The sequence below is a fragment of the Oncorhynchus keta genome, chromosome 26, assembly GCF_023373465.1.
Source record: "Oncorhynchus keta strain PuntledgeMale-10-30-2019 chromosome 26, Oket_V2, whole genome shotgun sequence".
NCBI classification, from domain to species: Eukaryota; Metazoa; Chordata; class Actinopteri; order Salmoniformes; family Salmonidae; genus Oncorhynchus; species Oncorhynchus keta.
This window is the reverse complement of record NC_068446.1, coordinates 7,735,547-7,761,730: the sequence shown is the minus strand read 5'-3', so window position 1 is coordinate 7,761,730 and position 26,184 is coordinate 7,735,547. Positions and strand designations below refer to the sequence as shown.

Sequence of the window (26,184 nt, the reverse complement as noted above, 5' to 3'; positions counted from 1 at the left end):
CTGGCGTTACCTAACCAAAAATCAATACTCGGAAAAACAATCACAACTTTTTACGATTAAACTATTCTTACCATGTTTTGTGCTTAAATTTATCGTATGTCAGTCGATTCATAAATAGCTATAACATCCGGATAGCACGAAATTGTATCGTATCTCTCCGTTATTCCCTACATTTAACTTTAGGTGACTTTCTCTTCTATGATACATTTATTTAAATACGACTCCCATCTCAATACATTATTCCACCAGATCATTTTGGGCAAAATAGCGTATTACCTCGAAATTGTCTCGCCATTATTTTTAATGCCTTCTTTTTTTTTCAATTCAATCTAAAAACACATAATAAACGTTCAGTTAATTCAGACACACTGGCGACCGTATTGTTCCGGCAAAACATGCAAATAAGTGAATTACAATCTAATATCAGTTTTAGTTAACCGCCTCGGCTGGGAACCGAACCGTGGATTGCCACTCACCACTATACTACCTACACTGGAACTGACTAAGATTCTCCGCAAATAGACCCATCTTCTCTGTTTAAATTTGTAACTCCGGCCTCTGGACAACAGAAAATAGCCCTAATTTAACGACCCAAAGTTTTCCTCAGTTATGATTCCTTCCTTTTTTTTTTACCCGATTGTCGCCTCTGACCTTTCCCACAGTTAAATTACAACTTTGTTGACAACGTTTGCAGGGAGTGTTACGCTCCTGGGCGAAATGTCCAATTTCATTACAATTAAAACATTTTATATTTTTCTTTTGACTCACCTTATCCACTTTTCTCGACTTTATTCCCTTCTCTATCTCCATTATACCTCCCTCGGCTTCAGCGGGATCCACATACATGGGTGGTAATTTCACAGGTAGCTCCTGCAGCTGTATTCTTACAAACACTATTTCGTCGACTGGATTATCTCTGTATTGTTGGTATAATCGAGGAAGATATAGTTTGTTACCCTCACCTCCACCCAATTGGTTAACTTTTTCATCTGCGGGAGCGGAGGGCAGCGTTTCTCGAGTCTAGTCAGATTTAACCTTTTTTCCTGCGCGTCCAATTCTCTTTTTTTGCTTCCGAAAGCCAAACTCCGGCTGTGTATAACCCCTGTTTATTCTGCTTTTTCACATTATTTCCACATTCCTTATGAATGCACCTGCCTGCTGCCATTCCTGAGCAAGCTCTGTACTGGTGGTGCCCCAAAACTTTATTTTGTGAAGTGCACCAGTCCCCCCTGCAGTAAAGCACCCCCACAACATGATGTTGCCTCCCCCGTGCTTCATGGTTGGGATGGTGTTCTTCGGCTTGCAAGCCTCCCCCTTTTTCCTCCAAACATAACGATGGTCATTATGGCCAAACAGTTCTATGTTTGTTTCACCAGACCAGAGGACATTTCTCCAAAAAGTACGATCTTTGTACCCATGTGCAGTTGCAAACCGTAGTCTGGGTCTCTCATGGCGGTTTTGGAGCAGTGGCTTCTTCCTTGCTGAGCGGCCTTTCAGGTTTTGTCGATATAGGACTTGTTTTACTGTGGATATAGATACTTTTGTATCTGTTTCCTCCAGCATCTTCACAAGGTCCTTTGCTGCTGTTAAGGGATTGATTTTCACTTTTCACACCAAAGTGCGTTCATCTCTAGGAGACAGAATGTGTCTCCTTCCCGAGCAGTATGACGGCTGCGTGGTCCCATGGTGTTTATACTTGCCTACTATTGTTTGTTCAGATGAACGTGAAACCTTCAGGCGTTTGGAAATTGCTCCCAAGGATGAACCAGACTTGTGGACGTCTAAATAAAAACATTGGAGGTTTTGGCTGATTTGTTTTGATTTTCCCATGATGTCAAGCAAAGAGGCACTGAGTTTGAAGGTAGGCCTTGAAATACATCCACAGGTACACTTCCAATTGACTCAAATTATGTAAATTAGCCCAGAAGAAGCTTCTAAAGCCATGACATCATTTCCTAGAATTTTCTAAGCTGTTCAAAGGCACAGTCAACAAAGTGTATTTAAACTTCTGACCCACTGGAATTGTGATACAGTGAAATAATCTGTCTGTAAACAATTGTTGGAAAAATGACTTGTGTCATGCACAAAGTAGATGTCCTAACCAACTTACCCGAAACTCTAGTTTGTTAACAAGAAATGTGTGAGTGGTTGAGAAACGAGTTTTAATGACTCCAACCTAAGTGTATGTAAACCTCCGGCTTCAACTGCAAGTGCACTACAGGGAATAGGATGTAAATTCATGTCAGATGCAGCCATGGCCTGAATAACTCGCAGGCCCAGACCACAGCTTCAGAGAAGTCCGCAGAGAAACCCACCTCTGTGCCGTGCAACGCTGTTGGGGGAAGTATACCATAAACACAGAGTAGCAGTAACTGTGTCCCAGCTCTCCTCTGTTTCTGCCCCTTTTCTCGACTAGAGTTCTTCTCTCGTTTAAAGCATCAATGGGGAGATTCTGATTTTGGAGGACTACTTTCCCCTAGAGTTCGTGTGCCCTTACAGGGTTGAGAGCAGGGTCAGCTATTGCATTTTGGGTAATTTGAGGTGCCTCTCCCTCTCGCGGCCTTATGAGAGAGAGAGAGAGAGAGAGAGAGAGAGAGAGAGAGAGAGAGAGAGAGAGAGAGAGAGAGAGAGAGAGAGAGAGAGAGAGAGAGAGAGAGAGAGAGAGAGAGAGAGAGAGAGAGAGAAGCAGATCCAGAGGATGTATCCCTGCAGTACTGCCACACAGATGGCCAACCAGATGCGGGGGACTTAAATGTGTTTTATTGCCATTTGACTCATTTAGGACAAGCCCTTAATTGAGTGAGTGAAAAGAGGGGATTTGTATTGATTTGATTCCCTCGCATGTGCCTTCTCGCGAGAGTGAACTGAAATAGGTCAGGAGCATCTAAATCTACAGAGAGAGAGGGAGAGACACGCAGAGTGGAACAGAGAGAGGGAGTGCGCGTGAGAGCATCACTTTGCCCCACAAATAGCAAGAGAAGAGCAAAGCCTAGTGTAGAGCATGTTCCAGCACAGGCTCAGCTTTTCCATTTCTAAAACCACAGGAGCACTACGGAGCATCTATTACATGTGCAATGGTGGATTCTCTGAACACTGCATTTGATTCATACTAAGCCCTGGGACTTTTTAAAAGGGGGACTCATTGACTACAGTACCTGGACTTCTATTTTGGACCTTAACCTTGTGCTTTTGGTGGATTTTAGACAAATGTTTTGTTCCTTTTTTGAAGTATACAACCTCATCAAAAATCCAGTTTGAGGTAAAATGTAATAAACAATAAAATGTTGGGGTGAGGAACAGATGCTCCGCTCACTCACACTGCAGAACCTGCGGATAGAGGAGCTTAGAAGAACAACATTTGACAAAGGGGCCGGATGGGGGCAGTTTTCTTTGGGCCAGCGCTGCAGTGTGGGTTGTAAAACACACTGAAGGCTGACTAGGGTTATCTGACTCTTTGTGTTTGACCATTCAGCCCCGGATACACCCGCCTAATATCCCGCTCTGCTCTCTCCGTCTCTGGAAAAACACCACTCTCTCCGGTCGCTCTATTTTGTGTTTAGCTGCTGGTGGGAAAAGAGGGAAGAGGTTTTCTTGAATGCAGGATCGGATGCTCTCTTCTTCCCCGAGGGACACAGAGAGAAAGAGGGAGACAGAGCTACCTAGACAGAGCTACTGCTCTCCTCAATGTGAAGAACTGTCCTCCTTGCTGTACCAAAACACCAGTGCTTCTTTAAAGCAAATATAACTGGCATCATTGTGCTCGCTTAGCATAAATCGCTGTACCTCACCAACAGGATCCAATTCAATTGGCAACATTTCAAGCATATCACAAAAACAGAGGAAACTGTATTTGAAAGACCTCTTGTATAAAGAGGTGGACACGCCACCTGATCTAAGTTACTGCACAGCAGATTTGGTATTTGCGGGACATTGATGGGCTTGTCTGTACTGGACTGGCCTGGGGAAGGTGCTGCTTACGAGACTGCACTAATCATAGTCACAGCCCACACACACATTTGCGCATCCGTATCCTCATTCTGTGTGTGTGCTGTGTGGCGGCGGTGGAGACAGCCAGCAGATCGGCCTACTCCCCTGGACGTCTCTGTCACCAGGCCTAATCTGAGGATTTACTCTGCTTTTCACCTGATTGCTTACGACCAGTCTTCCCTCTATCCCTGTCTCCATCCCTCCCTCTGGCCAGTTCCCCCTTTCCTAACCTAACTAACACTCCGGGGATCACGACCTTGGCAATAAGCTAACGAGCACTCCTCGTTTACCGCGGCTCTCTGGCCCAGGGAGGAGGGCCTTTGGTGGGGCAGGCTGGCCAGGTGAGCCCATAGCTCCACTCTGGAAGGCCATGCTGTCTAAGAGCAGCCCTCTGTACAGAGACTCTCTGTTCTCCTTCTCTCTGTGGGAGAGCCGGGCCCAGGAGAGAGAACTCGCCCTGTATAGAAAACACACTGAAGGAGAGAGAAGGGCCCTGCACAGGCAGCTGGACAAGTAAGAATCGTACATTTTTCGTTGTTGTAGTAACGTGAGAGTGATAGTAATCATTAACTTTGTACTATACAGTAAGTCCTTCAGATGAGTAGCCAGTGCTGGACTGCAAACGGATACACAAGTCCGCTGTGTGTGTGTGTGTGTGTGTGTGTGTGTGTGTGTGTGTGTGTGTGTGTGTGTGTGTGTGTGTGTGTGTGGAGGGATCAGCCTGGCACTTGTTTAGATTGGTGAGATGAGGTGACCTTCACCCTGCAATCAGGATGCTGCTATCAATTAATTAATTCCGCTGAGTGGGAACAGCATGTGTGTCTTTCTTTTTTTAACCCACTGTGAATATTTCTTATTTTTCAATATTTTATGAATTTGTACCTCTTTAATACGTGTTATATTTATTTTGTTTGGTTTCGTCCGGTCCTGTTCACTCTTGCAATGTGTATGCCTCTTGGCCAGGTCGTTATTGTAAATGAGAATTGGTTCTCAATTGACTTATCTGGTTCAATAAAGGTGAAATCCAAATCAAATAGATGAGACCTTAAGTGAGCTGATGTGCCAGTCTGTCTGTATCAGCCTGGTGATTGATCACCTCTGTGTCTGTGTCACTGTTGATCCCTGTTTGTCTCTCTGTGGGCAGTAAGAAGCGTCAGCTTCAGGAAGGATAGGATCATCAAACATCTAGAGAGCAGATGTATTTCCATATGTGGGCAAGGACAAGATTACTGAATGTATCCCTGTATGTTTGTGTGTGTACAGGCTGAGTAAGGAGCTCCAACAAAAGGATAAGGTCATTGAGTCTCTCCAAGCCAAACTCAACCAGCGCCAGCCACGCTCTGACACACCCTGCAGTAGCCATGCCCTCTCTGACACCACCGACCAATCAGACCGCATCTCATTTGTGTCTGATGATCAGGGCTCCACCAATGAGGACCTGGAGCTGTGCTCGGACATAGACGCAGCCAGCGAGTATGGCCAGGAGGACAGACGTGCCTCCCCTGGAGCCAGTACAGGTGCAGTAAACAATAGACACACGCACACGGACACACGAATGACTGCCCATCCATATTTCGGAATGTATGCCCAGTAGTGCGCAACTTAACGGTCTTCTTTTCATTCATCATCTCTCAGATTCCCACTGTAACAGTGTGCCCATGTCACGCCACCCCTCCACCCCTCCACCCAACACTTCATCCCACAGACACCAGTCCTCCATCAGCTGTCTCAGCATGCAGCCGCCAGGGGACACACAGACACAGACAGGTAGGCAGACAGGCAGGAAGAGAGAGAGAGAGAGGAGGAGTGGAAGTGACTGCATTATTCAACACATTGTTATCCTTGTCATTGTATCCACATACTGTACTTTATCATGTCCAGACATTGTGAAGTGTTTTCTTTCCTCATTCCTCATACCTCTCCCGGTCCCACCCCTCCTTCTGTATCCCTGTCGTCTTTTCATCTCTATTTTCACCTGTATTTCTCCTCCATACCTCCAGGCCTCTACAGTGGGCCAGTGTCCCGTTCCCTCCCCACCCCTCCCCAGCCCCAACCCCAGCCTCTCTACCACCCAGACCTCTCCTCTCAGAGAGCCCCTCTGCTCTTTGACCCCTACACGGGCACCCTGCGACCCCTTTACCATGGCAGCGGGCCCGTGGGCTTCTCCCTGGCAGAGGTTCACCGGGAGCTGCAGATGTTACAGAGACAGCTGGGAGATACTGAGCGTGCGTCACTCTGCTTGCACCGTGTGTGTGTGTGTGTGTGTGTGTGTGTGTGTGTGTGTGTGTGTGTGTGTGTGTGTGTGTGTGTGTGTGGGATGGAGTGGCTACATTTGTCATGCTTTAAGCACATCATGTAACTACATGAGGTTATAAGCTTTAAAATGTACTTTTAAAGTTTTGTATTACAGTTATAGTGTAATCTGGCACGGGGATAGTAGTATTAGTATCGTCGGTAAACTTGATGTACAGTAAGTGAGTTTCACATTCAAAGCTCTGAACTATGGTAGTAATGTCAGACAGGACTGCAGGTGTATTGTCCTGTTGAGATTCCAGACGAGTGAGTGTGTGTGCTAACACACCACCCATTAGGCTTTTCCTCTGAATGGGGTAGGACGTGTGACATTGGCCTCTCCAGGCCAAGTGTAAATGAGCAAGTTGATGTGCTGTATGGCTTTGAGCTAATTCATACCCCGCCTAACCCCACTCCTACAACGTAACTCTCCACCATCCTAACATCCCAACACTGGAGGTTCTGATAGTGTTTGGACTCTCTCTGAGGTATCAATCTCACAACAAGCTGCCTGGCCAACCTGTTTATTCATGCTTGGGCTTTTCTCTCTTTCTTACTGCAGGTTTTTCAGTTCCTTCTGCCAAGCCGTTTGTTGGCTTCCAGATGTCGGCAGATCCCTCCAGTTACCTGCCCCAGCCTCTGTCCTACCACCCCTTCCACCCGTCTCCTCACAGTGGCCCCATGAAGGCGGGCACCAGCCTCCTGGAGAACAGTGCAATGTGGGATATGGCTTACGGTGCTCAGCCAATTAGAATTGGCGCTGCTGATTTGTCATCAGGGTCGTCAGGATACCAGTCTGGCACCAGCCATACAGGTGTGTGTTTATCTGAGTTTTAATGTAAACGTGTGTGTGTGTGTGTGTGTGTGTGTGTGTGTGTGTGTGTGTGTGTGTGTGTGTGTGTGTGTGTGTGTGTGTGTGTAATTGTTTTCCTACATTCTCAGGACCCCAATGGTCAGACAATTGACCAGAATGCCCCGAGAGAGTAAGAAAACAATAACTTTTTGAAAAGTCTAAATGTTTTTCAGGTCCTGAATTAGTTTCAAATGCTATTTTAAGCTTAAGGTTTAGGATAATGGGGTTAAGGTTAGGGTTAGGTTTAGGGTTTTTGGGGTTAACCTGTTAAGCCCACCCGACACGCAGGCGTCTCATCTAGCCATCTGGAAATGCAAATGCACTACGCTAAATGCTAATAGCACTCGTTAAAACTCAAACGTTCATTAAAACACACATGCAGGGTACTGAATTAAAGCTACACTCGTTGTGAATCCAGCCAACAAGTCAGATTTTTTAAATGCTTTTCGGCGAAAGCATGAGAAGCTATTATCTGATAGCATGCAACACCCCGAAATACCTGAAGGGGGCGTAAACAAAATAATTAGCATAGCCGGCGCTACACAAAACGCAGAAATAAAATATAAAACATTCATTACCTTTGACGATCTTCTTTGTTGGCACTCCTAGATGTCCCATAAACATCACTATTTGGTCTTTTTTTCGATTAAATCGGTCCATATATACCCTAAATATCGATCTATGAAAAGTGTGTGAATCAGGAAAAAACTGCGTTTTAACACGCAACGTCATTTTTTAAAATTAAAAAAGTTGACGATAAACTTTCACAAAACACTTCGAAATACTTTTGTAATCGTTAATAATCTATCAAATTGTTCACGGGGCGATGTGTATTCAATAGCTCCACGTCTTGAAATCATGTTCGGAAACTTCTCCTCCAAAACATCCTGTCGGAGACCGGAAGGAATGGGCTCTCTCTTACTCGTTTGACCAAGAAACAAAGCGCAGGCAATTGACAAGACTGGCGACATCGTGTGGAAGCTGTAGGACTTGCAATCTCAGCCCCATGTAATTTGCTTTCCAATAGACAATACATGCAAGTGGCGCATTGATATATTTTCCAGATTTTGGTGATCAGTTTTTCTTCCGCTTTTCGATGAAACACACGTTATGTTATAGTTACAGCCGTGATTTAACCAGTTTTAGAAACGTCAGAGTGTTTTCTATCCACACATACTAATCATATGCATATACTATATTCCTGGCATGAGTAGCAGGTCGCTGAAATGTTGCGCGATTTTTAACAGAATGTTCGAAAAAGTAGGGGGTAGGCTTAAGTGTTAAGGCTGGGGTTAGGTTGAAGGTTTAGGGTGAGGGAAAATAGTATTTTTAAAGGTAAAAATTTCTACACTCCATAAAGTCCTGAAATTTAACAAAAACAAAGCTGTGTGTGTGTGTGTGTTTATGTATATGTTTTTTGGATGCCCTTTTAATTAATAAATAATTGTGTTATATATATATATATATATACACATTTTTTAGGTTGTGAAATGTAACCAGTATTTTGTTGTGTGGTTTGGTGCAGGTTCTGACCTGTTGAAGGAGCAGCTGAGGGAGATCAGGAGTCTACGTCAACGCCTGGAGGATTCCATCCAGACCAATGACCGCCTCCGACAGCAGCTGGAGGAGGGACTGGTCAACCAAGCCAGAGACAAAGGTAGTAGACCACCAACCCACCGTTACTCAGATGTTGATATATTTTAGAAATCCAACTTTGCAGTCACTAGTGAAATGTACTATCTCTCCTCATCCTTCTTCTTCCTCCTCAGGTGCCCCCACCAACATCTACATCCAGGGCTTGGACTCTGTCAGCCAGCTTTCCGGTGAGATCAGAGCTCTGAAAGAGGAGAACCTCAGCCTGCAGGACCGACTCCAACAGGCCAGCAGAGGTAACTAACCGCCCCGGCTCCTAGTACTCTCATTACTCCCTAGTATACTCCTAATACACAAAATACTCTTACATAGTGAGGGAGTTCGATTAAGCTGACGTGAGCAGGAAAAAGCGGCGAGGGAGGAGCGCACCTTTCAAATCAAACAGTAATTTGCGCCGCTCGGTCTTGTTGCCAACAAGGCAGCACGATGCATCGTTCAGAAACATACGACATATCTTTTCCATAAAATATGCACTACCGTTCAAAAGTTTGGGGTCACTTAGAAATGTCCTTGTTTTTGAAAGAAAAGCACATTTTTTGTCAATTAAAATAACATCAAATTGATCAGAAATACATTGTTAATGCTGTACATGACTATTGCAGCTGTAAATGGCTGATTTGTAATGGAATATCTACATAGGCGTACAGAGGCCCATTATCAGCAACCATCACTCCTGTGTTCCAATGGCATGTTGTGTTAGCTAATCCAAGGTTATCATTTTAAAAGGCTAATTGTTCATTAGAAAACCCTTTTGCAATTATGTTAGCACAGCTGAAAACTTGTTCTAATTAAAGAATCAATAAAACTGTACTTCTTTAGACTAGTTGAGTATCTGAAGCATCAGCATGTGTGGGTTCGATTACAGGCTCAAAATGGCCAGAAACAAAGTGCTTTCTTCTGAAACTCGTCAATCTATTCTTGTTCTGAGAAATTAAGTCTATTCAATGCGAGAAATTACTAAGAAACTGAAGATCTGGTACAACGCTGTGTACTACTCCCTTCACAGAACAGCGCAAACTGTCTCTAACCAGAATAGAAAGAGGAGCGGGAGGCCCCGGTGCACAACTAAGCAAGAGTACATTAGTGTCTAGTTTGAGAAACAGATGCCTCACAAGTCCTCAACTGGCAGCTTCATTAGAACACCAGTTTGTGTTTTGTGGGTACTAATTAATGAATAGTTTTTATTAATAATACTATTAATAGACCAACTTTACTCCACAAACAGAGACACATACAAAGCTCTCCCTCGCCTTCCATTTGGCAAATCTGACCATAATTCTATCCTCCTGGTTCCTGCTTACAAGCACAAACTAAAGCAGGAAATACCAGTGACTTGTTCAATATGGAAGTGGTCAGATGACGCGGATGCTGAGCTACAGGACTGTTTTGCACAAAATGGAATATGTTCCGGGATTCATCCAATGGCATTGAGGAGTATACCATCTCAGTCACTGGCTTCATCAACAAGTGCATCGACGACTTCGTCCCCACAGTGACCGTACATATCCCAACTAGAAGCCATGGATTACAGGCAACATCCGCACCGAGCTAAAGGCTGGAGCTTTTAAGAAATCCCGCTATGCCCTCAGACGAACCATTTACCAGGCAAAGCATCAATACAGGACTAATATTGAATCCTACAACATCGGCTCTGACGCTTGTCGGTTGTGGCTTGTACACCATTATGGACTACAAAGGTAAACCCAGCCCATAACTGCCCAGTGACGCGAGCCTACCTAAATGCCTTTCATGCTCGTTTCGAGGCAAGCAACACTGAAGCATGCATGAGAGCACCAGCTGTTCCGGACGACTGTGTGATCATGCTCATGTACATGTTTCAAGAAGACCACCTGAGTCCCTGTGCCCAAGAAAGTGAAGGTAACCTTAGCCAAATACATTGTAAACTCAAGTGTTTCACAATTCCTGACATTTAATTCTAGTTAAAATTCCATGTCTTAGGTCAGTTAGGATCACCACTTTATTCTAAGAATGTGAAATGTCAGAATAATAGTAGAGAGTGATTTATTTCAGCTTTTATTTCTTTCATCACATTCCCAGTGGGTCAGAAGTTTACATACATTCAATTAGTATTTTGTAGCATTGCCTTTAAATTGCTTAACTTGGGGCAAACGTTTTGGGGAGCCTTCCACAAGCTTCCCACAATAAGTTTGGTGAATTTTGGCCCATTCTTCCTGACAGAGCTGGTGTAACGGAGTCAGGTTTGTAGGCCTCCTCGCTTTTTCAGTTCTGCCCACAAATTTTCTATAGGATTGAGTTGAGGGCTTTGTGATGGCCACTCCAATACCTTGACTTTGTTGTCCTTAAGCAATTTTGCCACATCTTTGGAAATATGCTTCCTGACTGATATCTTGATGTTGCTTCAATGTATCCACATAATTTTCCACCCTCATAATGCCATCTATTTTGAAGTGCACCAGTCCTTCCTGCTTCAAATCACCCCCGAAACATGATGCTGCCACCCGCGTGCTTCACGGTTGGGATGGTGTTCTTCGACTTGCAAGCCTCACCATTTTTCCTCCAAACATAATGATGGTCATTAAGGCCAAGCAGTTCTATTTTTGTTTCATCAGACCAGATGACATTTCTCCAAAAAGCCCAAAATCTTTGTCCCCATGCGCAGTTGCCAACCATTGTCTGACTTTTTTGTGGCGGTTTTGGAGCAGTGGCTTCTTCCTTGCTGAGTGGCCTTTCAGGTTATGTCGATATAGGACTCGCCTCCAGCATCTTCACAAGGTCCTTTGCTGTTGTTCTGGGATTGATTTGCACTTTTTGCATCAACGTACTTTCATCTCTAGGAGACAGAACGCGTCCCCTTCCTGAGCAGTATAACGGCTGCATGGTCTCATGGTGTTTATACTTGCCTGCTATTGTTTGTACAGATGAACGTGGTACCTTCAGGCATTTGGAAATTGCTCCCGAGGATGAACCGGACTTGTTGAGGTCTACAAAAAAATGGTCTAATGTCTTGGCTGATTTCTTTTGGTTTTCCCATGATGTCAAGCAAAGATACACTGAGTTTTAAGGTAGTTCTTGAAATACATCCACAGGTACACATCCAATTGACTCAAATGATAGTAATTCTCCTATCAGAAGCTTTTAAAGAACTGACATCATTTTCTGTTTTTTTCAAGCTGTTTAAAGGCACAGTCAACTTAGTGTATGTGAACTTCTGACCCATTGGAATTGTGATACAGTGAATTATAATTGAAATAATCTGTCTGTAAACAATTGTTGGAAAAATGACTTATGTCATGCACAAAGTAGAACCAACTTGCCAAAACTCTAGTTTGTTAACAAGACATTTGTGGAGTGGTTGAAAAAAAGTTTCAATGACTCCAACCTAAGTGTATGTAAACTTCTGACTTCAACTGTATATAATAAGAGGTGTCAGAAAAAGCCCCCCCCAAAAAAAGTCATAGACTGTTCTCTCTGCTATCGCATAGCAAGGGGTTCCGGAATGCCAAGTCTAGGTCCAAAGGCTCATTAACAGCTTCTAACTCCATGCTATAAGACTGCTGAACAACTAATCAAATGGCCTCCTGGATTATTTACATTGACACCCCCCTCCCCTTTGTTCTTACACTGCAGCTACTGGCTGTTTGTTATCTGTGCAGAGTCACTTTACCCCTACCTACAGTGCCTTGCGAAAGTATTCGGCCCCCTTGAACTTTGCGACCTTTTGCCACATTTCAGGCTTCAAACATAAAGATATAAAACTGTATTTTTTTGTGAAGAATCAACAACAAGTGGGACACAATCATGAAGTGGAACGACATTTATTGGATATTTCAAACTTTTTTAACAAATCAAAAACTGAAAAATTGGGCGTGCAAAATTATTCAGCCCCTTAAGTTAATACTTTGTAGCGCCACCTTTTGCTGCGATTACAGCTGTAAGTCGCTTGGGGTATGTCTCTATCAGTTTTGCACATCGAGAGACTGAATTTTTTCCCCATTCCTCCTTGCAAAACAGCTTGAGCTCAGTGAGGTTGGATGGAGAGCATTTGTGAACAGCAGTTTTCAGTTATTTCCACAGACTCTCGATTGGATTCAGGTCTGGATTTTGACTTGGCCATTCTAACACCTGGATATGTTTATTTTTGAACCATTCCATTGTAGATTTTGCTTTATGTTTTGGATCATTGTCTTGTTGGAAGACAAATCTCCGTCCCAGTCTCAGGTCTTTTGCAGACTCCATCAGGTTTTCTTCCAGAAATGTCCTGTATTTGGCTCCATCCATCTTCCCATCAATTTTAACCATCTTCCCTGTCCCTGCTGAAGAAAGGCAGGCCCAAACCATGATGCTGCCACCACCATGTTTGACAGTGGGGATGGTGTGTTCAGGGTGATGAGCTGTGTTGCTTTTACGCCAAACGTAACGTTTTGCAAAACGTACAAAATAGTACAAAATAGTACAATTAGAAATGCGTTCATTTTGAAAAAGGTACACATTTGCCTGTTTAGGGTAATTTTTGTCTTGTAGCCTTCACCAAGTGAGAGCCTAAGTGAATATTTATCACTGAAATTAAAGTATTTATGACAATATATTATATATATCATGCCTTTGACAGCCTATGTTTATCCCAACACAGTGTGGTCTGGAACTCCTGGTTTGCAGGCCACATCGGCCAAGTCACTTTATGATAGCCACATATGTAATTCCTATTGGAATTCGGACAGTTAGAAGAAATCAAACTTTAAATCATCTCAAATCAAATCAAATCAAATCAAATTTTATTTGTCACATACACATGGTTAGCAGATGTTAAATGCGAGTGTAGCGAAATGCTTGTGCTTCTAGTTCCGACAATGCAGTGATAACCAACAAGTAATCTAACTAACAATTCCAAAACTACTGTCTTATACACAGTGTAAGGGGATAAGGAATATGTACATAAGGATATATGAATGAGTGATGGTACAGAGCAGCATACAGTAGATGGTATCGAGTACAGTATATACATATGAGATGAGTGTGTAGACAAAGTAAACAAAGTGGCATAGTTAAAGTGGCTAGTGATACATGTGTTACATAAGGATGCAGTCGATGATGTAGAGTACAGTATATACATATGCATATGAGATGAATAATGTAGGGTAAGTAACATTATATAAGGTAGCATTGTTTAAAGTGGCTAGTGATATATTTACATAATTCCCATCAATTCCCATTATTAAAATGGCTGGAGTTGGGTCAGTGTCAATGACAGTGTGTTGGCAGCAGCCACTCACACTGTTAGTGGTGGCTGTTTAACAGTCTGATGGCCTTGAGATAGAAGCTGTTTTTCAGTCTCTCGGTCCCAGCTTTGATGCACCTGTACTGACCTCGCCTTCTGGATGATAGCGGGGTGAACAGGCAGTGGTTCGGGTGGTTGATGTCCTTGATGATCTTTATGGCCTTCTTGTAACAACGGGTGGTGTAGGTGTCCTGGAGGGCAGGTAGTTTGCCCCCGGTGATGCGTTGTGCAGTCCTCACTACCCTCTGAGAGCCTTACGGTTGAGGGCGGAGCAGTTGCCGTACCAGGCGGTGATACAGCCCGCCAGGATGCTCTCGATTGTGCATCTGTAGAAGTTTGTGAGTGCTTTTGGTGACAAGCCGAATTTCTTCAGCCTCCTGAGGTTGAATAGGCGCTGCTGCGCCTTCTTCACGACGCTGTCAGTGTGAGTGGACCAATTCAGTTTGTCTGTGATGTGTATGCCGAGGAACTTAAACTAGCTACCCTCTCCACTACTGTTCCATCGATGTGGATAGGGGGTGTTCCCTCTGCTGTTTCCTGAAGTCCACAATCATCTCCTTAGTTTTGTTGACGTTGAGTGTGAGGTTATTTTCCTGACACCACACTCCGAGGGCCCTCACCTCCTCCCTGTAGGCCGTCTCGTCGTTGTTGGTAATCAAGCCTACCACTGTTGTGTCGTCCGCAAACTTGATGATTGAGTTGGAGGCGTGCGTGGCCACGCAGTCGTGGGTGAACAGGGAGTACAGGAGAGGGCTCAGAACGCACTTGTGGGGCCCCCGTGTTGAGGATCAGCGGGGAGGAGATGTTGTTGCCTACCCTCACCACCTGGGGGCGGCCCGTCAGGAAGTCCAGTACCCAGTTGCACAGGGCGGGGTCGAGACCCAGGGTCTCGAGCTTGATGACGAGCTTGGAGGGTACTATGGTGTTGAATGCCGAGCTGTAGTCGATGAACAGCATTCTCACATAGGTATTCCTCTTGTCGAGGTGGGTTAGGGCAGTGTGCAGTGTGGTTGAGATTGCATCGTCTGTGGACCTATTTGGGCGGTAAGCAAATTCTAGTGGGTCTAGGGTGTCAGGTAGGGTGGAGGTGATATGGTCCTTGACTAGTCTCTCAAAGCACTTCGTGATGACGGAAGTGAGTGCTACGGGGCGGTAGTCATTTAGCTCAGTTACCTTAGCTTTCTTGGGAACAGGAACAATGGTGGCCCTCTTGAAGCATGTGGGAACAGCAGACTGGTATAGGGATTGATTGAATATGTCCGTAAACACACCGGCCAGCTGGTCTGCGCATGCTCTGAGGGCGCGGCTGGGGATGCCGCCTGGGCCTGCAGCCTTGCGAGGGTTAACACGTTTAAATGTCTTACTCACCTCGGCTGCAGTGAAGGAGAGACCGCATGTTTCCGTTGCAGGCCGTGTCAGTGGCACTGTATTGTCCTCAAAGCGGGCAAAAAAGTTATTTAGTCTGCCTGGGAGCAAGACATCCTGGTCCGTGACTGGGCTGGATTTCATCTTGTAGTCCGTGATTGACTGTAGACCCTGCCACATGCCTCTTGTGTCTGAGCCGTTGAATTGAGATTCCACTTTGTCTCTGTACTGACGCTTAGCTTGTTTAATAGCCTTGCGGAGGGAATAGCTGCACTGTTTGTATTCAGTCATGTTGCCAGACACCTTGCCCTGATTAAAAGCAGTGGTTCGCGCTTTCAGTTTCACGCGAATGCTGCCATCAATCCACGGTTTCTGGTTAGGGAATGTTTTTATCGTTGCTATGGGAACGACATCTTCGACGCACGTTCTAATGAACTCGCACACCGAATCAGCGTATTCGTCAATATTCCCATCTGACGCAATACGAAACATGTCCCAGTCCACGTGATGGAAGCAGTCTTGGAGTGTAGAGTCAGCTTGGTCTGACCAGCGTTGGACAGACCTCAGCGTGGGAGCCTCTTGTTTTAATTTCTGCCTGTAGGCAGGGATCAGCAAAATGGAGTCGTGGTCAGCTTTTCCGAAAGGGGGGCGGGGCAGGGCCTTATATGCGTCATGAAGTTAGAGTAACAATGATCCAAGGTTTTACCACCCCTGGTTGCGCAATCGATATGCTGATAAAATTTAGGAGTCTTGTTTTCAGATTGGCTTTGTTAAAATCCCCAGCTACAATGAATGCAGCCTCCGGATAAATGGTTTCCAGTTTGCAAAGAGTTAAATAAAGTTCGTTCAGAGCCATCGATGTGTCTGCTTGGGGGATATATACGGCTGTGATTATAATCGAAGAGAATTCTCTTGGAAGATAATGCGGTCTACATTTGATTGTGAGGAATTCTAAATCAGGTGAACAGAAGGATTTGCGTTCCTGTATGTTTCCTTCATCACACCATGTCCCGTTAGTCATGAGGCATACGCCCCCGCCACTCTTCTTACCAGAGAGATGTTTGTTTCTGTCCGCGCGATGCGTGGAGAAACCCGTTGGCTGCACCGCCCTGGATAGCGTCTTCCCAGTAAGCCATGTTTCCGTAAAGCAAAGAACGTTACAGTCTCTGATGTCCTCTGGAATGCCACCCTTGCTCGGATTTCATCAACCTTGTTGTCGAGAGACTGGACATTGGCAAGAAGAATACTGGGAAGTGGTGCGCGATGTGCCCTTTTCGGAGTCTGACCAGAACACCGCCGCGTTTCCTCTTTTCGTAGTCGTTTCCTTTGGGTCGCTGCAAGCGATCCATTCCGTTGTCCTGTTTGTAAGGCAGAACACAGGATTCAGCGTCGCGGAAAACATATTCTTGGTCGTACTGATGGTGAGTTGACGCTGATCTTATATTCAGTAGTTCTTCTCGACTGTATGTAATGAAACCTAAGATGACCTGGGGTACTAATGTAAGAAATAACACGTAAAAAACAAAAACTGCATAGTTTCCTAGAACGCGAGCGAGGCGGCCATCTCAGTCGGCGCCGGAAGTAGCATCTGTAACCTGTATTGAAAATGATTGACACGGTAGGGAAAAAATGATAAACTCAGCAACAAAAACATCCTCTCACTGTCAATTGCATTTTTTTCCAGCAAATTTAACATGTGTAAATATTTGTATGATTATCACAAATTCAACAACTGAGACATAAACTGAACAGGTTCAACAGACATGTGACTAACAGAAATTGAATAATGTGTCCCTGAACAAAGGGGGGTCAAAATCAAAAGTAACAGTCACAAGGTGCATTAAGTACGGCAGTGCATCTCCTCCTCATGGACTGCACCAGATTTGCCAGTTCTTGCTGTGAGATGTTAACCCACTCTTCTACCAAGGCACCTGCAAGTTCCCAGGCATTTCTGGGGGGAATGGCCCTAGTCCTCACCCTCCGATCCAACAGGTCCCAGACGTGCTCAATGGGATTGAGATCTGGGCTCTTCGCTGGCTTGGCAGAACAGTGACACTGCAGGAAGGGTACCACATGAGGGAGTGCCTGCAATGACAACAAGCTCAGTCCGATGATGCTGTGACACACCTCCCCAGACCATGATGCACCCTCCACCTCCAAATCGATCCCGCTCCAGAGTACAGGCCTCAAGTGTAACGCTCATTCCTTCAACGATAAACGCAAATCCGACCATCAGCCTTGGTGAGACAAAACCGCGACTCTTCAGTGAAGAGCACTTTTTGCCAGTCCTGTCTGGTCCAGCGATGATGGGTTTGTGCCCATAGGCGACGTTGTTACCGGGGATGTCTGGTGAGGACCTACCTTACAACAGGCCTGCAAGCCCTCAGTCCAGCCTCTCTCAGCCTATTGCGGACAGTCTGAGCACTGATGGAGGGATTGTGCATTCCTGGTGTAACTCAGGGAGTTGTTGTTGCCATCCTGTACCTGTCCCGCAGTTGTAATGTTCAGATGTACCGATCCTGTGCAGGTGTTGTTACACGTGGTCTGCCACTGCGAGGACGATCAGCTGTTCGTCCTGTCACCCTGTAGCACTGTCTTAGGCATCTCACATTACGGACATTGCAATTTATTGCCCTGGCCACATCTGCAGTCCTCATGCCTCTTTGCAGCATGCCTAAGGCACGTTCACTCAGATGAGCAGGGACCCTGGGCATCTTTCTTTTGGTGTTTTTCAGAGTCAGTAGAAAGCCCTCTTTAGTGTCCTAAGTTTTCATAACTGGGACCTTAATTGCCTTCCATCTGTAAGCTGTTAGTGTCTTATCTACCGTTCCACAGGTGCATGTTCATGAATTGTTTCTAGTTCATTGAACAAGCATGGGAAACTGTGTTTAAACCCTTTACAATGAAGATCTGTGAGGTTATTTGGATTTTTACTAATTATCTTTGAAAGACAGGGTCCTGAAAAAGGGACATCATCTTTTTTTGTTGTTGCTGATTTTAGATTAGACTAACTAAACGGGAACAACCATCTCAGTTACGGTTTCAATAAGTCCATCTACTAACACATTGGATTAGTTTAGAAATGTTTTATTTATCTTTGTGTAACATCAATCAATCAATATGCATGCAAAACACACAAACAAACCATTTTAAAAATCTACCAGCAATAGAGCATGCTGGGAAATATGATAATGATGGGCATGGTTTTTCAGAGCGTGATGATTGTATCTTTATATTCAAAATATGTACCGTTATATTAGATTACCAGTCTCTGCCCATGTACCCTATAAAGGTACCGAACAGTACCATGTGAGATTATACATTATGTCTACCTCTGAAGGTACATTATGTGTATTTTATTTCAATATTTTTTTTACCCCTGGGAACAATACTGTACCCTATCCGTACCCTTTTTTTCTGGAGAGTGTGATTCACGAATGCAGTCAATGCTAACCCGGTTAAACCGGGGCATTAATCGAGTCCCCAGGCCACGGCCTGACAGAGCTATGGCGATGCGCCTAGGGGAGGGATCTGATAAGGACTCATCCCGTTCCTGTACAAAGAACCGAAGACAGCCTTTTAACAAAATGACTGTTTAACATGTTTTCATGTCTTAAAAATGTTTTACCTTTGTTAAATAATTTGTACACATTTTAAATGGCTTTTACAGAATTGTATATTCTTACAAGAAACATTACTTTTATTCATGGTTGTTTCTATTGTTTTTAAATAAGCAACATGTACTTTTTAACAAATTTAAATGTAATATTCAAATGCCATGTTTTGTGCTTTTATGCATATGTATAAAATGACGTACAAAAAAATAGCTGTTTTTAAAGGAAATGCAAAAATAAAACTTGTTTTATTTTTAAAGTTCCCTCAATGAGAGAAGAATGCTAAACATTGAGTGTTATGCCTCATTATACCATATTATTCCTTGTAATTTCTGTCTTGGTATCTGTTCCTCTGTACCCTCTGTACCCTCCCCCTAGACAGCAGTAAGGAGGCGGAACAGCTGCGGGAGGCGTTGCTGTTGGGGCGTGCCCGTGTGAAGGAGGCAGAGTTAGAGACCAAGCGGTGGGCAGAGCCGGGCAGGAAACTGCAGAAGCAGACACAGGCTCAGACTCTGGAGATCACCCAGCTGAAACAGGACAGGCAGAACAACCAGGAGGCCATCAAAAGGTAGGAGGGGTGAGTGTGTGTGTGTGTGTGTGTGTGTGTGTGTGTGTGTGTGTGTGTGTGTTTGTGTGTGTTTATAACTGTGTTATGTGTGCGTCCCCAGATTGCAGCACGAGGTGAATGTCTTTGAGCAGCAGGTGTGTGAGAGCCATGGCCTTATCCACTCTCTACAGTATAAGCTCCAGATGTACCACAGAGTGTGTGGCGTCCCCAAGAATACACATACAGGTGAGGGGTCACACTCAGGGGAGTCTGCGCCCTTTGACCCCAGGGACCTGCATGTTCAGCTGGGGCAGCAGTTGACCTCTGCGACATGCCCTCCTGCAGCGAAGCGACAGCTCTTCCACGGTGAGAGCGAGAGAGTGCGACGCTGCATGCATTCTGGGATACGGTTATTACCACATATTCTACCACACTTATTGGCACTTAACAACAAACTGTCCGATTGCACCCTATTCCTGCCTATGTAGTGCACTACTTTTGCCCAGAGCCTAAGTAGTAGTGCACTAAATAAGGAATAGGGCACCATGCCATTTGAGATTTAACCCAACTCTAACACTGATTCTCCACTCCTCCTCTCCTCCTCACAGACCATGCTCTCTCTCCCCCTGTCCGAGAGACTGAACTCTTCAGCCCTGCTTCCCCTCTCTCCCCCACACTGGATCCCCAGGAGACTGACTCTTCTCTGGAGGGCCAAGCCCCAGACGGCTCTTTTACCAACCGTAATGGCCGCCATGCTGTAGGGCATGTTGATGACTTCCATGCCCTACAGCAGCAGATGCTGGAGGGACACGTCCTCATCGGCAAGATGGAGGCTTCCCTCCAGGCCACTGCCAACCACGCTCTCCTGGAGCTCAGCCTGGATAAGGTGAGAGGTCAGGGGTCCTTTAGAGGTTAGAGGAGCAGCAGACATTTTACAGAGGAGTTAAATGATCCTGAGAGTAACTTTTAGATCATTGGTTGAAATTCAACTAACTATAGCCAGTTAAACTGAAAATATGTCACACTTTTGTATTGTTATCCTGTGTTTTAGTTAGATTTGTTTAGTCAATCTGTCCCTGTGCATGTATCTTTCTCTGTGTGTCAGCCTGCGGATCCTGGCTTCGCGAGTAGACTGCTGACCAGCACTAAGACCCTGCGGCAGATCCTTGAGGAAGCCAACTCCTTGCTCAGAATGTTCTGGAGGGCAGCCCTGCCCAGTCGTGAGGGGTACCCTCAGAGCACCAAGGTCAGAAACACATACTCTTTATAAAGTATTCATAAAGCCTTCATGTGCGTGACATACAGAGACACTGTCCACTCTTTATGTTCGTTTGCAAAGGGTTACGTTAAGGGGATTTGCTTTCTCTGTTAGCGTGTTACGTGTGTGAAGTTACTGATCATTGTTTAGAGTTTGTGTGCTTTAGTGGTGACTTTGTTTATACATTTGTCACGTCACTCCACGTCACTCCATGACATTGCAAATCATTAAAATCCAGACAGAAAATATTTACACAAGAAGCAATCTAATATCACACACCAGTCAAAACTCTCTGTCGTTTAGTTCACCATTCTGCGATTCTCACTGTTAATAGACATCAGACGTTTCAACACAACGGCTCTTTATGGTGCAATCAGTGTAACCTCACTGCTCTTTACAGGTGTGTGTACATGTTTGAAATGTGACGTTTGTGTGTTTTTTTTTTGACAATCTGTGTGTGTCTAGGAGCTGTCTCTAAAGGATGAGGTCCACACGCTCCGTCAGCGGATCTCACAGCAGGAGGAGGCTCTAAGGGACGCCATGGAGACCCTGAAGAGCTCCAACCGCACCAAAGACAGCATGGAACACTTCATCGTCAGCCAACGTGAGTGACTCTCACTTCTCTCGTCTCAGTTACTCGTGTTCTCTTCCCCCACTATTCACTACTTTACCTCTCCCCTCCCCTCCTCTGTTTTCTTCTTTCTCTCCCCCTCTCGTCTTATCCTATTCTTTTCATATTGTCCGCCTCATATGCACAGTTACGTATCTTCCTGTTTGTTTATTCCTCTGTTCATCATTTCTCCCCCCTCATTCCTCTCTCTCGCACACCCGTTGTTTCTCTTTCTTTCTCTTTCACTGCCTTTTCCCTCTGTCGTGGACCGACTCATCTCTCTCCAACTCTTTCTTTCTCTCTCTGTCTCTTCATAATTGAATGTCCTTCATCATCCTCTGCCCCTCATCTCAGACTCTGTAATGGCTCAGTGATATGACTTAGTGTGGCGTTTGTGTTTGCAAGTGTGTGCTGAAGTGATGGGCGACAGTCACAGATGAATCAGAACTCTTTTGTTTCTGGTTGTTTACAGTGTCGACGACAAAGGATATCTTGAAGAAGGCACGGACAAATTTAGAGGTGAGCTCACTCTTTTTACAGGGTCTGGCTTATTTCGTTCTTCTCGTACCCTCTCTATAAGGCTGTTGTTTGACTTACTTCTATGTCACTCTTTAGAAAAATCACTGTTAGAGAAAGAGAAGAGCAGATGGAATACCTATCTCACCCGCCCTCCTCTCTCACCCCACCTGCTCTTTATCTACCTCTGTCTCGCTCCCTCTTGCTCTACCTTGAGTTATTCCAGGGGAACAAGCAGAGAATGTCCTCCACTACTCCCCCCCTTCCTCCTCCTCTTCGTCCTCTTCCTCCTGTCCCTGGGTTGGTAAAGGTACTGCTTCCTGGATTGCCGTGCCTGTCAGTGTGCCTGTATCAGCTTCCTGTAATCCACCCTGCCTTTAACCACCGTCTAGAGGTCTTCATGGATCCACCTGTACCCGAATACCCGAGACCTGAGTGGGTCCAGATCCAGAATTCTAAATAATGTCACGGGTTGGGGTCGGATTTATTATGATTGTCACGGGTCTCGGGTATGGGTAATTTTAACTGACTTGTCCGGAATGGGCCATATAGATCTGAACTTGACTGCTGCAGTAGAGAGAGAGAGAGAGATTTTTTAATTTATGCTGCTGCTCTTGCTTTTCATGAATATATATATATATGCCATTTAGCTGACGCTTTTATCCAAAGCGACTTACAGTCATGTGTGCACACATTCTACGTATGGGTGGTCCCGGGAATCGAACCCACTACCCTGGCGTTACAAGCGCCATGCTCTACCAACTGAGCCACATAGGACCCCATGAGAGTGGAGTGTGGTGCGTGTAGCTTGTTGTTGGCCAATCATGAGTCATCAATGCGGCAATAGGCTACAGTCATAGAGCTCACTCCGTGTGTGGCAAAGGTTAGGAGACATATAATCAATGGAAGATGGAATTACAATGACAGAATTTAAAGTTAAAGGAGAAGGATAGGCTACAACGACCAAGAGCCAACAGGTTAGGGTCTACTTAATATTCTGAATGGAGTTGTTGTTATTTTTAACTGTACGATTAGAAAATGTGTGCACTGCAGCCTGTTAGCCTAGCTAGCTAACATTAGCTAGTTTAACTAGCTTCTCGCGGGTTGGTTTTGTCAAATCAGGTACAACGTAATCATATTTTATGATCAATAATTGCCATAGGTAGGTTATTTGTCTAATATAGTGTAAGTCGGCTTGGTTGGTTGCTGTCTCATCTCTCGCTCCCTCCTCCCTGTTTCAATCGCTCACAGTACAGCCCCTCCCTGCCTGCTAGAATGGCACCTCTCTCCCTCCTCTTGCGCTTTATCAGCTCTGGTTAGTAAAGTAGCTCAAAAAATACATTTTCTGCTGCTTCCCTCACTCAGGTCAGATCGAGTCTGGATCCGACCAGATCTATATACGAAACAGGTGTAGTTGTCCTCGGGTCCGGGTGGCAAAGCTCCAGGTCCATTTCGGAACCCGCGAAGACCTCTACCACTATCCTTTAACAGTAGAACGCCCCTACTGGCATTAAACAGCAGTACATGATCCCCTCTTTGACTCACTTAGTTCATGTTTTTTTGTAATACCATTGTACAGATAACATCTTCTAACACCTCCTTATTGGGATCATACTTGTTGTAGGCCTACCATCAGCAGATTTAAGTTACCCTAATTTAATTAGCTAGTGTCTAAGTATGAGTGTATTAATATTACACTGGTTAGGAAATAAATAAGTATGTGCATTTATTTAGGTAATTTTTGTTAAAAATCTTTAATGGAGGGTTTTCATTGTCTTCAGATAGCACAATGACTCAGCATAGCATAAGTCATGACATTACATAATAACATGAAATATAAGTATGCTGATCCTTTTGCCTCTTCCTCCCACTCAGGTGAAATCCCAAGAGGCTTCTGTGAGCTCACCCGTTCTGCTGGTTCGGGTGTTGTGAAGCAACAGATAAAGGCTCCATCACCCAGAACTCCTACCGTGGCCCAGTAATACCCAGGGTCTGACCCAGGGGGTTAACAGACTGCACCCCCCACAGCCAGCCTCTTTGTGATGCACAAGCTTCACTGTCCTCCTAATACTGGGAGACAGGACAGGACTCTTCCTGTTTTAAAGGAAACACAGTGCATAACAGGTCTCTGGTTAAATAGGGGGGACACTACAGTTGAGGGGAGACAGTCTGATAGTCAGCAGAGGTTCACCCAGGTGTTCTCTGTGATGTTTATGAATGTCGGCGTCTGTCTATCTCAGGTGTTATGTATAGCTATTGTAGGTGCTACGAAGGTTTCTCAACTGAAGTGTTTCCCCTATTTGACCTGATATACAGTACTAGTCAAAAGTTTGGACACACCTACTCATTCAAAGGTTTTCTTTATTTGTACTATTTTCTAATTTTGAGATAATAGTGAAGACATCAAAACTATGAAATAACACATATGGAATCATGTAGTAACCAAAAAAGTGTTAAACAAATTAAAATTGATTTTATATTTGAGATTATTCAAAATAGCCACCCTTTGCCTTGATGACAGCTTTGTACACTCTTGGTATTCTCTCAACCAGCTTCACCTGGAATTCTTTTCCAACAGTCTTGAAGGAGTTCCCACATATTTGACCCGATTCAGGAAACTAGTCGTATGTCGCAAGTCACGACTTCACAGGAGAGCCGTTTAAAACAGAAATGCTTTCTCGAACATGTGAACTTTCATGTGCCTTAGTAACCAACTTCTATGCCATCTGTAAATACGAATAAAATTGTTAAATTAAGAGCCGTGTTGGTTAAGCCACAGAAAAAGTCAGCAACCTTCCCACTAGCCATGATTGGTTGAGATAATGAGTGGGCTGGACATGCCGAGCCATATAGAAGGCTTCTTTCTGTCTATTTGAACTCGACAGTCTGTGTTGGTAATCCTGTCAAACGCAGCTTTTTTATGCATTGTGTAGTGGAGCTGCATAAGTGTTGCTCTCCACTTTCTGGAGGATCACGTTTTGAAATCAGTGGAATTAGAGTATGATAGCTACAACTAAGGGTAACCGTGGTATGGCATTCCTGACAGGGAGACGCATCCATCATGCATGATGATGTATACAGGTAAGATAGTCTAGCATTAGCTTGCTACTGTTGGCTAACCCCATTACATACACATTTGCACAACCGCGGCAATCAAACAAGGCTGCAATGAAAACTAATGGGACTGTAGCGACTGTGTTGGCCTCACAATCTGCGGTGTGAACTACATTTCTATTCAAGCGTTGTATGACATGGTAATGGCCCGATAGTTTTGGAGAAAAAAAAAAAATGGATCCTCCGACCATAGCCGGAAATCCCAGGGACACGACCCCCCCATCCTGGGAAAAATATGATTTGTCCCCCCGAATATATCACTGTAAACATAACTATGTAATTTCAATAATATTATACTAATAATGAAAGCACTTGTGCTGATTATAGACACTTAATAGCGCGTTTTTAAGTTTCAAAAGATTGCGAGCCCCCGCCCTTTGCCTCACAATGGTTTAATCCACTCCCCCAGCCCTCAACAGTGGCATATGATGCAGGTACTGTGCATGTGTGGGAATCTGACAGAGTCTGTCATTGGTGGCTGATCTCCAGTAAGTAGTTCAAACCAAGGATATGTTAGACATTTCTTTACTTCTACCACTCAATACAAGAAAACACATTTAGAACCGTCGCCAGTCTTCATTTCTGCTGCTTTAAATTACAGGTCACTCTCTGTTAGCTAGTGGTTAGCTGATGTTTACTAGCTACCTACAGTAACATCAACCAGTGTTTGCAGCTATTTGAATTTGAGTCAATGAGAGAAGCTAGCAATGCAATGTAGTGTTCCTTAGCTGGCAAGGTGACAGAGGGTTCGTGTCTACCATCTGAAAGGCACTCAATGCACGTAACTAACGTGAGGTTAATCCAGTCAATTGCACCATAGCGATTTTGTTTTATGTTGGCAGGGTTCACACACACACAATAGCAGAATTTGCAGAGCTAGCGAGCTAACTAAAGCAAACATTAGCTAGCAAGCTAGCTAGTACCTATTCCATGCATGTGGCTTCGTCAAAGATGGAATCTTTGCTGTCGTCAGTTAATTCCAAGATCAGCATGCAGCTGTAGTGCTTTTGAAGTCCCTGTGATAAGGTTAGCGATAAATTGAATTCCAAACTGAACAGAACTACACTCTCTTCTACCATTGTCTTACAAATCTTTAATGGTCTCGTTGCAAAAGCTAA

The 26,184-nt window shown here is 44.5% G+C and overlaps 1 protein-coding gene across 7 annotated transcripts in view; it reads left to right on the top strand.

Moving 5' to 3' along the window:
- LOC118358882 (myomegalin-like) overlaps window positions 1-25,472 on the top strand; it is a 140,708-nt gene extending 115,236 nt beyond the window's left edge. For 4 of the 7 annotated variants that reach the window (XM_052480141.1, XM_052480142.1, XM_052480139.1 and 1 more), the window contains 14 exons: window positions 5,251-5,504; window positions 5,623-5,754; window positions 5,988-6,212; window positions 6,842-7,093; window positions 8,658-8,789; window positions 8,902-9,021; window positions 19,400-19,589; window positions 19,690-19,934; window positions 20,177-20,454; window positions 20,674-20,814; window positions 21,292-21,430; window positions 21,909-21,955; window positions 22,170-22,262; window positions 23,828-25,472. In XM_052480141.1, coding sequence (XP_052336101.1) covers window positions 5,251-5,504; window positions 5,623-5,754; window positions 5,988-6,212; window positions 6,842-7,093; window positions 8,658-8,789; window positions 8,902-9,021; window positions 19,400-19,589; window positions 19,690-19,934; window positions 20,177-20,454; window positions 20,674-20,814; window positions 21,292-21,430; window positions 21,909-21,955; window positions 22,170-22,262; window positions 23,828-23,884 — 2,305 coding nt within the window. In that variant the 3' untranslated portion in view covers window positions 23,885-25,472. The remainder of the gene's footprint in view (window positions 1-5,250; window positions 5,505-5,622; window positions 5,755-5,987; window positions 6,213-6,841; window positions 7,094-8,657; window positions 8,790-8,901; window positions 9,022-19,399; window positions 19,590-19,689; window positions 19,935-20,176; window positions 20,455-20,673; window positions 20,815-21,291; window positions 21,431-21,908; window positions 21,956-22,169; window positions 22,263-23,827) is intronic. The other 3 variants (XM_035736859.2, XM_052480140.1, XM_035736861.2) reach the window with 3 other exon arrangements.
- The last annotated feature ends 712 nt before the right edge of the window (window positions 25,473-26,184 follow it).